Source organism: Hypanus sabinus, chromosome 27 (assembly GCF_030144855.1).
Source record: "Hypanus sabinus isolate sHypSab1 chromosome 27, sHypSab1.hap1, whole genome shotgun sequence".
Lineage (NCBI taxonomy): Eukaryota > Metazoa > Chordata > Chondrichthyes > Myliobatiformes > Dasyatidae > Hypanus > Hypanus sabinus.
Window position 1 is genome coordinate 16,863,605 of NC_082732.1, and position 12,655 is coordinate 16,876,259.

Sequence of the window (12,655 nt, forward strand, 5' to 3'; positions counted from 1 at the left end):
TTCAAAGGAACAGACTGTGGTAAATAGAGCACATGTGTAACCCACAGACCTATGCTGATGGAACGTTGGGTATTGGTTTTAAGAAGCTGAGGTGGTCAGTTTTCTCTTTTCTAGAGGACTTTCTTTGTCCCAGACACCTAAGGAATTTTCATCACACTCTTTATAACTTCTCTTCTCAGTTGTGAACTACCAGCTCCTACCTCCCTTCTCTCCACGCCACTCAATCAGCTGGAAGCAATTTCATCCCCACCAGCTTTCAGTGGGAGCTGGTATTGATGCACGATCACCGGGCACAAGTGTTACGTCACACTAGCCGAGTCATAATTCATTGAGAAATAGTGAAGTCCTTGAAGGGCAGTAGTGGAGAGATTCTCTAAGTCCATTCAGTTTAGCGATGAGCCGCAGCTGACACTTTCTCTTCCTTCACCTGAGGTCCAAATACTCTCCAGCAGAAGTTACGGAATAAGAGTGATACCTTTTGCATTTCGAAGGGAATTGAAGACTCCCGTTGGAATCCAGCAGACCTGATACAGATCTGGGAGCTTCAGAACGTCACAATACAACAATCTGATGAGCCACCGATGGAAGAATGTACGGAAAATACGAAATGATGCTGACCGATAATAATGCTTGTCAATGGTCAGAGTCATCAAGGATTTGGTCGGCCTTAAGGGGATCTGGGTACTCTGCTGGTAAAGATGTGCCCAGTGCTATGCCTACATAGCAATGCACGGGATTTAGCGCCAACAGCAGACTGAGGAACAATCCCACTCCCTTTCCTCTCCTTACAGATTTTATGAGATTTGTATTTCAGTATACAATGATGAGACAAACTCGAATATTAGTCATATAACAACCGAAATATTATGTTAGTTTTTCACCCCCCCCACCTCTTTTTCTATTCCCCACTCTGTCCTCATGCCTCTTCTCACCTGCTCATCACCTCACCCCAGTGCCCCTCCGCCTTCCCTTTCTCCCATGGTCCACTCTCCTATTAGATTCCTTCATCTCCAGCCCTTTACCTTTCCCACCTATCCGGCTTCACCTATCAGCCTCTAACTATCCTTCTTCCCCGCCCCCCTCATCTTTTAATTCTGGTGTCCTCCCACTTCCTTTCCAGTGCTGAAGAAGGATCTCATCCCAAAACTTTGACTGTGTTCATGTCCATGGACGCTGCCTGATCTGCTGAGTTTCTCCAGCATTCCGAGTGCATTGCTATAAATATTATGAGGTCCACAAGCATTTTTGCAGTAGGTCCTTTCCACCCAATGAAGCCCTAAAGCAACTAAAATGATGATATACTCTGTTTCTTGTTGATACTTGATGGAGGGAAATATTGGGCAGCTCTCTTCAAAGTTGCCATAGAAACTACTTGCCCTCTCAACTTAGCACTGAAGTTGTAGCCATGTGTTCAAGTAATACTAGCCATTCAACCATTAGTCTCAGTTCGGCAGTGGTCTTTCTATTCCCTCTGCTCTCCTTCTGTCCTGTGTGTTTCTAGAGCTGAGGGGAATCTGTGAACTTGCATTCCAAGTGAAGAGTATGGCTGGTGACAAGCAGGACACAGTCCAACCCCATAACTGTGATGGAGAATTAACTCTTCTAACATTGCACTAATACAACACTACTATAAAGCTCTGCTAAAAGGGCAGTCATAGGACCTTGGTGATGCTGGACCTGCAGACTTTCTGGACTATTGGATGCTTATTAAATTGCTTCTCTTTAGATATTGACATGGTAAATTTTCCACTTTCAAGGGAGCACAGGAAAGCAGAAGTATGCAGGTCACGGCTTGTGAAAGGGATTCTGGGAATCAATACCCGGACAGCCAGATGCCAACGCACTAGGATTTTCAGATGGTGGATCAATGGAATTTTTTGTGCTCAATCCTTTGACAGCATGCTTCCAATTCAATTTAATATCCTTTGCCCTCCTTTACCCTTGTTATCCATGACAGAGGTGGAACCTCCTCCGATTAGCTTGGGCGTAAGTCCTCTTTCCAATCAAAGGCTCAAAGGGTGATAGCAATGCGTTACGTCCAGACAGACTTTGATTCGTAAAAGTGACAAGAAGGCAGGAAACTGGGGGCTAAATATCTGGCGATCAGGTGATAAGGAAGAAATTAGGCGTGGCACAGTCCTGGAGTGAAATGACAACACTTTATTCCTTTCCACAGATGCTGCCTGACCGGCTGAGTTCCTCCAGCTTTTGCTCTGGATTTCCAACATCTGCAGAGTCTCTTGTGTTTATGGCCTACCAACTGGTGTATTTAAACCTCCTGAAGATACTTACTTAAAGATATAACCTGCTTACTCTCTTTCTAATTGATGAAAGAACAGTATTTCCACCTGTAGCCATCTCCCCAGACTGGTATGCAAACTTGCCTTGATTTACAGTCATGTGACTCAGAGGTGAGAAGGCCGCCCTTCGTAAGCAATATGCGTCAAGGGTCAGTATGATTTGGGGTTCAACCAAACAGGAACCCTGATTTGAATGAAATCTGTGTAAATACACAATTATCAGTCGGCAAGAAATTGCAGATTGTACACCACATAAAATTGTAAAGAACTGTATTTACTAATTTCAGCTCTATCAAACAGCTATTAAGAGAAAGAAAAGAAAGACGGGCCCATTATGGTTAAACCAGTCTAAATGTGCACATGACTGCTGGTGCCCCTCTTCCAAAAGATGGGTATGACCGTTACTCACAGTGCTGAATTCTCATCACCGATCCCCGGTACGTTTTCTCATCTTGGACTCCTACGTCTCGTGAAGCACACCTTGCAATCGCGTCTTCTCGTCAGATCAAATCCCAGGCGTCTCTCCCGATCGTCTCTTCTCCACATCTCCCGCCAAAAGACCATGGGCTAGAATAATGTCCTTCAGAAAACCCTTCCTCACAGTTCTCTAGAAATTTCTCTCACATCCCACAGCACTGATTGGTTGATGACATGCGACCCACACTCTTTCCAGCATGGCACACTGCTTTTACAGAAAACTGCTAATATAGACTATCTCACAGCATTGCAGTAAAAATCTTAACCAGGGCATTACACACCTCTTTTGATTTTTATATAATTATTGATTACATTATTTATATAATTAGACTAATTATAGCGGACATGGGTGGCCATGCAGTACTGAATCGTGCGATTGGGAGTAATGTATTGGTTGAGATTTCACTGAGATTTGCAGGTATCTCCTTATCGAACAGTTGCTATTCACTCTTTGAAGCACCAACAAGTTCCGGGCACTCTAACAAATATGAATGTCTCGAACTTGCATGCATATTCCAACAGCAAGTCCCATCTGGTGGACAATACTATGGCTATAACATTGGTCAAGTGTCTCTCTGCATAATAATGTAAAGGAGGAATTAACACACTGCCAATGCTAAAAGGATGCAACACTAATACGTTAAATGTTAATATCCCGATTGGGTTAAGTAATTTAATGTCAGGGAGTTTAACAATTAGCAAGCGATTTGCATTTTTTTCTGAAAGCAACTGGTTTGGTTCAGAAAGTATGTTGTATTATAGACTGGCTGACAGGTCGGCTGAAAAGTTGGAATGGAAGTAGAGGAGGAGAGATAAACCAGACTGCTGAAGGGAGACCCTTTGAAAAGGCTCCATGCAGTGGTTAACCCTTTGACTGTCATCAGGTTTGGAATGATTTCTCCTGGACTGACTCTGGATGGGAATAAATGGAGTAACAATGATTACAAAAAGCTTTGACTCACTCCCCAACTTCAGTTCCATTGAAATAAAAACCAGACAAATTATTAACTGCCTGAAGAATCACTGTCCCAGATTTTGCATCATGGCACAAAATAAAAATGATCCTAACATTCTTTAAAGTTTTGATTTCCTTTTTTGGACTTCAAAATCAAACATTACTATTCTAGTAATAAAGTTTTTTGAATGATCGGGATCATTTTTATTTCATTGCCAACTTTTTACTATGGAATTAAATTGCAACTAACAATTTAATTAAAAATTGCTTTAAATCACTGTTTTAACTATTGACACTTCATAATCTCCTTTCTTCCATCCAATATATTCAATATAATAAATTTTACTTCAGAATTTTCCTTGTCAACCTAAAGCTAAAGCAGGTTTATTTTAAATAAGATCTAATATCTTAAAATGAGACTATTGGGCAGAAAAGAATGCCAGAGGCTGTTTTTTCAGTAATTGAATGCTAATAGAATAATAACTGATATAGACACAAAATAGGACCAATTGTGTCATGACGGACACATATTTTAATCACCAATATGATCCTTACTTTTCTGCCTGAATAAACCTGTTCTCAGCGCAGTAAAGGTGAAGAAGGAAATCCAATTTTGTTAGTTTAAAAGATTTGCTCCACATTATCAGATAACAGTTTTACTCATCAAAGGTGAACTGATAAAGTGGAAATATTTTTCTTCAGGTACAGCCCACAAGCTCAGCATCAAACATTCCCAGGTCAGATAGAGCAAGGGTTAAATTCAGGATGAAACACGCTCAGAGCGCAAAACTCGTAGAGAAAAGCATAACTATATGTCAGTTTTACAGCTCCTACGCCAGTCATCTGCATTCTCTGTGTGATATTTTCCATCAAGCCTCACATCCTGCCACAATGCCGTCTGGCTGGCAATAAACTCTGAAGAGGATAGAATAGCGTTAAGCATTGTGTTGTGCAGGCTCCCCTTCACCAAGTATCAGATCTTCATTTGTTTAATTGAACGCTTTTGAATTCTGGCTATGGTTTCCCAAATATTGTGAAGACCTATGAAACAACAAATTCCCACCTGGAGTGCTTTTTACATGCCCTAGCTCAGGAAAGCATCACAACCTCAGAACTGGTCTCTGCCGCAGTCCATAAACCATTCTGAAGTAACTTCCGGGGATTAACCACAACCTGGAGGTCACAGCAGCAGCAAGCATCCTAGTCATACACCACAACCTGGCCTTGACCACAAGGTCAACACGAGTCTTCCAAAAGTTATAGCTGGATAGGTGAATGCCTCTTTATATTGACTCAGCTGGGCTACAGTGATGAGTTTGCCTTTCATTCAAAGTATTTTCCGTTCTTTTAGTTGGAGAGAAAGGATATAAGAACGTCATGATCAAAATATAGAGAGCTGAATAACCCAATGAGAGGGGAGGGGATGCCAACCTTGAGTTTCAAACTACAGGCTGGTGGATGGGAATGGGTGAAGTTTGGAGAATTGCAGAGGACTGAATATTGTTTCTACTGCTTACAATTGCTATCACGCGAATCTCTTTCTAGTAACCATACTTCAGATAAGACTTGAACATGACTCAACTGCTCTCTGAGGCAAAATGAAAGATCCCACAGGGATATTTATAGGAAAAATAGGGAGATGTTTGTAATGTCCTGGCTAACAATCAACTTATCTAAAGCAAATTATCTGGCTTATTTTCATGTTGCAGCCTGAAAGAGTTTGCAGATTGCAAAGTGATCTCTCATTTCTTAGATCAGAATAATGGTTACATTGACTGTACAGCCCTTAAAGATACCTAATAAGGATGCTGTGCAAATCTATGTTTTAATCACCATCTCCTTTCACAAGAACATGGCTGTCAAGGATAATGGGTGCATTCCTGGTGCAACATGAGACCTTCCACAGTGGATCTCACCGTTTCCTTTCATCGTCTTTCCTCTGTGGTTCAACACTTAACCTTCCACAGCGTTTCACTTTACACCGAGCACCCGAAAGTGCAGATGCTGGAAATCAAACCGAAAGGCAGAAAATGCTGAAAGCACTAATCAGAGGCGACATCAGTGGAAAGAGGAGCAGAGTTGGTGTTTCCACTTGAGGGCCCTCCTTCAGAACACTCCCAGCATTAGCTCTTGGGAGATGATTTCACACAAATCGCACGAGTCGCTGATCGCTATTGAAATTTGCGTCGGCAGCATCGCAAGTTGTTCTCGGTCAGGTAAGCCCTGTGAAAAGCTGGTGGGGACGTGGACATAGTTAGGGTGAGAGGTAAATGGACAATTGAGAGTCAGCACTGACTCGATGGACCAGGAGGGTGTGATTCTATACTGGATCTCTCCAATATTTCATGAATCTGGAATGGAGTGGAAAATCAAATCAACTGGCAATAACTGTATATAGTTTTACATATCATTTGTGGAGGTAAGCAAAGATGCTGGCTTTCTGATTTCCTACGACTGCCTCAATAAGCCATAAAGGTTTTGGGTCATTTTGAGCTCCTGCTCCTGATCTATTCTTCCCATCCCTTTTGTGCCAATCCACTGGAGCAAATATGGATGAAGGGTTCTTTACCGGCCTATTGTTGGGCACCACTGTGGTGTAGTAGCAACACTATTGGATCTCGGTGCATTCCAGAGTTCAGAGTTCAATTCCGGTGTCGTTCTGTGAGGTGTCTCTGCACATCCATCATGTGGAATGCCAGGGTTTTCCCCAGGTGCTACAATTCCCTCCCACAGTCCAAAGATACACCAGGTAGGTTAACTGGTCATTGTAAATTGGCCTGTATTTAAGTTAGAGTAAAATCTGGGTTGTAGGCTTGCTGGGATGGCATGGTACAAAACCCCGGACGGGTGCACTCCATACTGTATCACTACTTAAGTAAAATAGCCAGCAAGTTTTTACTTTTGTATAATTCAGTATCCGTTGGCCCTGCACTATATTTTCAGCCACCAGATGGCGATGTCAGACCTGTCAAACCAGCATAGCTCAGTGCAAAAATTCTAGTTGCAAAGTAAACATTCCCGGTGTATCTGGGAGACAGAGCAGCAAAAGAAATCATTTAAAAAAAAATTATTATTACTTGTTCATGAATAATAACTGTTAAGAAAAGTAGTGAACAAGTTTCGGCACCCTGACCAGGTAAGGCAGCATCCAGACAAGAAGGCACTGGGCTGCAGTGTCCTTCCAGGTTGAGGGCAGGAATGGGGACAACGCGAAGAATTAGGGGTAAGCTTAGGGTTTAGGGACAGGGATGAAGGGGAGTTAGAGGTCATGTCAGAGTTTAGGTTGGAGAACTCTGAGCTTAAAGCTCAGTGATCCCCATGCAAGTATAGAGTACAGACTAGTGAAACCCATGGCTAATTGCTGAGGTTAATGAGCCCCATGGATAAGGGAGTAAATGGGCTTGTTTTTCTGTTGTTGTCATGTTATTGTTGCTGCTTGCGGCTGAACTTTGTGGGCATGCTACGTTGGCGCTTGTGCAGTTCACCCTAGGTTGTGTTAGCTGTTAATGCAATCGACACATTTCACTGTGTGTTTCGCTGTTCACGTGAGGAATGTATAAATGAAACTGAATCTGAATCTTGTATTCACTGAACTGCAGGAAAGCGGACGTAGCCTAAATGGAGTGATTCTCAGTTTTCCATTCCCCCCAGTTGCACGTTTAACAAAACCTCTGCATCACACTTCCACTCTAACTTCACTATCTTCGGGCACGTTAAAGTACCGGCACCTCATCTTCTGACTAGACAGATTACAGCCTTTCTGGTTCAGCACAACATTCAATGACTTCATTAGTGGTGTTTACAATCATCTTTGCACTTCCAGAACTGTCACTTGCCACACGATTGCCCCATCTCCTTCCTTTAACTTTATCCCTTACTAATGTAGTCTCCCTTAGTTTCCACAGACCTATCTATCAACACTAAAATCAACTTACTGGTCAGCAGTTTGTGTGCATTGGATCATCTACATGATTTTAAAGCTGAAAAGATATATTGCAAGATATAAAGGCATCTTATAGAAACTACCAGTTCCCCCCAACTTTCTCTCCATCTTACAATGCATTTTGCCCCAAATCATGCTTAGTTCCAGTAAAAGATTAATGGCCTGAAATGTTAACTCTGTTTCCCTCTCTGCAGATGATGCCTGATCTACAATTCCTGCTTTTACTTCAGGAATAGCAAGGCTAAGTGCGAGTGTATATGGTGTAGAGAGCTACTTGATAGTTGGCAGAGAAACGGTGGGTCAAAGGACATCTTTCACCGTGTGTAACTCCGTTACACACTTGAATCTTGTTTAAATAATATGTGCATTTCTTCCTTGTATCTTTTTTTTCTTTCTCTCACAGCAGCCAATTGCCATAAGATTTATGAATTTTCAGCATAGGCAAGATCCCTTTGAAGGAGCAATTTTGAAAAGTTCAAATGCAGGAGACTTCCAACCCAGTCTTGGATGAGTTTGAACCTACACCCCAAGGCAAGAGCGTCATGATATTCCCCAGCACATTTTAAAAATTGTACCCATCCTACTCACTCAGGCAATGTTTACAGCACGTCAGTTAGAACTCATTTACTTAAAATATGTCACGGTCTCCTATCAAATAGCATTCGACATTGAGGTGTTATTTGATGCCGTTGCACCCCCAATGAGATATCTCACCTGCTGAGAGCAGATGGCAGAAATTCCTGTGTGTGGTTTTCCAACCATTATCTTAAATAGTCAAAAAATTGCATGAGGGATTTTCGAACATTGCTGTCAGTGATTTGGGCAAACAAACGAGAGTTGAAATTCAGAAAATTGCCCTGAGTGCGTGCAGAGAATCAGCACTGGAACTGACAGAAGGACGAGAGAAACTCCCCATTCTACACATCTTTTATTAATGTGCTTTCTCTTCCGTGTCCTATCAATTCATTAGATTTTATGCCACTGTCAAATTATCCCATTATCTTTGCTGTCATACAAAAGAAACTCAACATTTAAAGTTTCTCTCGCTTGAAGAACCTCATTCCAGATCAAATCCTAAATATTTCATGTATCTTCTTCGTTGTGTCCATCGTTGTTGTACTGTGGAATGCAGTTTTGTCCAGAGTTCGCCAGCCGTAATCTAATCATGGAGGGTTACCACGGACTTTTATGTGCTACTTGCTATAAAACTCAGCAACAATTGTTCATCCGAGATATTGCTAACGATATTTGTACCTAACATTTGAATAGTTCTATAGAGTTATAGAGTCTGGAACACTACAGCATAGAAACAGGCCCTTGCCAGACTGTTATCTGACTAGCCCCATGGACCTGCACCCAGAACTTAGCCGTCCATAACCCTCCCATCCCCGTACCTATCCAAATCTCTCTTAAATGTTGAAATAAATCTCAAATCCACTACTTCCGCTGGCTGCTCATTCCACACTCTCACTGCCCTTTGAGTGTAGGAATCCCCCCTCATGATCTCCTTAAACATTTCACCTCTCACACTTAACCCATGACCTCTTATTCTAGTGACCCCACCTCTGTGGAAAAAGCCTGCTTGCACTTACCCTATAGATACCCTTAATAATTTTGAATACTTCTATCAAATCTCCGGTCATTCTTTTACGCTCTGAGTTCTAGCCTGTTCAACCTTTCCCTATAACTCAGGCCCTCAAGCCCTGACACCACCCTGTAAATTTTCTCTACAGTCGTTCAAACTTATTGACATCTTTCCTACAGCGAGGTGACCAAAACTGCACACAATACTCCATATTAGGGCTCACCAATGTCTTAAACAACTTCAATATAACATCCCAACTCCTGTACTCAATACATTGATTTATGAAGACCATTGATCCAAAAGCTTTCTTCATGAGCTATCGACCCGTGACACCACTTACAAGGAACGATGGATTTGAATTCTCAGAATCTTCTGTTTTACTCCACTCAATGCCTACAGCTCACTGTGTAAGTCCCACCCTGGTTTGTCCTCCCTGAGTGCAACACATAACACTTGTCTGCATTGAATTCCATCTGCCATTTTCAGCCCGTTTTTCCAGCTGGTCTAGATCTCACTGCAAGTGCTGATCATCTCCCTCACTGTCCACTACACCCTCAATCTTGATTTCATTTGCAAATTTGCTGATCCACTTCAGACTGTAAGACATAAGTGCAGAGTTAGGCCATTCTGCCCATCGAGTCTGCTCCACCATTCCATCATGGATGACGTATTATCCCTCTCAACCCTATTCTCCTGCCTTCTCCCCATAACCCTTGATACCCCAATTAAACAAGAACCTATCAACATCCGCTTTAAATATACTCAATGACTTGGCCTCTGCACCTATCCATGGCAATGAATTCCACAGATTGACCACACTCTGGCTAAAGAAATTCCACCTCATCTCTGTTCTAAATATACACCCCTCTATTCTGAGGCTGTGCCCTCTGGTCGTGGACTCACTCACTATGGAAACATATTGATGCACCATCAATAACTCACACTGAGACGTAGGCGAAATATCGGCTTTTATTGACTGGAAGAAGGAACCAGGAGTGAGTGTCTATCATACAAGGTCCTGGAGACTGAGGCCGATCTTCAGGCCGCAGGTCTCCTTTATACAGGGGCCTGTGGGAGGAGCCACAGGAGCAGTCAGCAGGGGCGTGTCCCGACAGGCACATAGTTCACCACATTCACCCCCCCTTCGTTTGAAAAAGTCCTCATGTAGCGAAGGTTCTTACAAGTCAAGCCGATCAGGCGGTCGAATCTGTCGCTGCGATCTACGTAGCACCGGCTGTGACCGCATAGGTGCCGGCAACATTGGCGATTGCACAGGGGACGGGGGTTGCGCGTGTTCTTGCCCACTAGGCGCCGGTGATCCCTCATGCATGTGCGAGGCGCCTGGTATAAATGCGTACGAAACGCCCGGTATACAAGTGTCGTGAGGAGTCTGTGTAGGGCCTGGTGAGTACGGTGTCACCTCTGGTACAGGGTTCACAGTTACCGGAGAGCCTTCAGGGTAGTGGTCTGCTGCACCTGCGGGTGCCAGGTCGCGGATGGAGACCGTGTCCTCCCGCCCATCAGGTAAGACCACGTAAGCATACTGGGGGTTCGCATGGAGAAGGTGAACCCTCTCCACCAGCGGGGAGTATTTATTGCTCCTCACATGTTTCCGGAGCAGCACTGGCCCCGGGGACGTCAGCCAAACTGGTAGGGTGGTCCCAGTGACAGACTTCCTGGGAAAAGAGAATAGGCGTTCGTGAGGGGTGGCATTGGTGGACGTACATAACAGAGAGCGGATAGAGTGCAGTGCCTCAGGGAGGACCTCCTGCCATCGAGAGACCGGCAACCCTTTGGACTTAAGGGCTAAAAGTGTGGCCTTCCACACTGTGGCATTCTCCCGCTCTACCTGGCCATTACCCCGGGGATTATAACTCGTGGTCCGACTGGTAGCAATGCCCCTAGCTAGCAAGTACTGGCGCAGCTCCTCACTCATAAAGGAGGACCCTCTATCACTGTGGATATAGCAGGGATACCCGAACAGAGTGAAGAGCTGGCGCAGGGCTTTTATGACGGACGTGGCAGTGGTGTCGGGGCAGGGGATGGCAAAGGGGAACCGTGAGAACTCGTCAATAACACTGAGAAAATAGACATTGCGGTCAGTGGAGGGAAGGGGGCCCTTAAAGTCAACACTCAGGCGTTCAAAAGGGCGGGTGGCCTTGACAAGTTGTGCCGTGTCAGGACAGTAGAAGTGCGGTTTGCACTCGGCACAAATTTGGCAGTCCCTGGTCATCGTCCTGATGTCCTCCAGGGAGTACGGCAGGTTCCGAGCTTTCACAAAATGGTAAAATCGGGTGACCCCCGGATGGCAAAGTTGTGCATGAAGGGCGTACAGCTGGTCGAGCTGTGTGCTAGCACATGTTCCCCGGGATAGGGCATCAGGGGGCTCATTGAGTCTGCCAGGCCGGTACAGGATATCATAGGTGTAGGTGGAGAGTTCTATCCTCCACCGCAAAATCTTATCATTTTTGATCTTGCCCCGCTGTTGGTTGCTGAACAGGAACGCAACCGAGCGCTGGTCGGTCAGCACAGTGAATCTTTTGCCAGCAAGATAGTGCCTCCAGTGCCTAACAGCCTCCACTATGGCCTGGGCTTCTTTCTCCACCGCGGAGTGCCGAATTTCAGAGCCTTGGAGGGTGCGAGAAAAGAATGCTACTGGTCTGCCTTCCTGATTAAGGGTAGCAGCCAGAGCGAAATCGGAGGCATCACACTCCACTTGGAAGGGAGCGGTCTCGTCCACTGCATGCATCGTAGCTTTGGCAATGTCCGCTTTAATGCAGTTGAAGGCCGCGCAGGCCTCAGCAGAGAGGGGAAACGAGGTAGACTTGACCAGGGGGCGAGCCTTGTCTGCGTAATGGGGGACCCATTGGGCGTAATAGGAAAAAAACCCCAGGCACCGTCTGAGGGCCTTGAGAGTGGTGGGAAGAGGGAGCTCTAACAGGGGGGCGCATACGTTCGGGATCAGGCCCAATAACCCCGTTTTCCACGACATACCCAAGTATAGCAAGGCGGGTGGTACCAAAAACACACTTGTCCCTGTTATAAGTAAGGTTCAGAGCTGCGGCCACTTGGAGAAACCGTTGGAGGTTGGCGTCGTGATCTGGCCTGTCATGACCACAGATGGTGATGTTATCCAGATAGGGAAATGTGGCCTGCAGTTGGTACTGGTCCACCATCCGGTCCATTTCCCTCTGGAAGACAGAGACACCATTCGTGACACCGAAAGGGACGCGCAGGAAGTGATAGAGCCGGCCGCCCGCCTCGAAGGTGGTGTAGGGGCGGTCCTCTGGGCAGATGGGGAGCTGGTGATAAGCGGATTTCAGATCTATTGTCGAGTACACCTTATACTGAGCAATCTGGTTGACCATATCCGCGATGCGGGGTAGGGGGTATGC

General features: G+C 44.8%; 1 protein-coding gene across 1 annotated transcript; it reads right to left on the reverse strand.

Moving 5' to 3' along the window:
* Positions 1–10,232: 10,232 nt before the first annotated feature.
* Positions 10,233–12,389, reverse strand: LOC132381928 (uncharacterized). Its single transcript, XM_059951639.1, has one exon. The coding sequence runs from the start codon at positions 12,250–12,252 to the stop codon at positions 10,438–10,440; it is 1,815 nt and encodes a 604-aa protein (XP_059807622.1). The 5' UTR covers positions 12,253–12,389; the 3' UTR covers positions 10,233–10,437.
* Between the last annotated feature and the right edge of the window lie 266 nt (positions 12,390–12,655).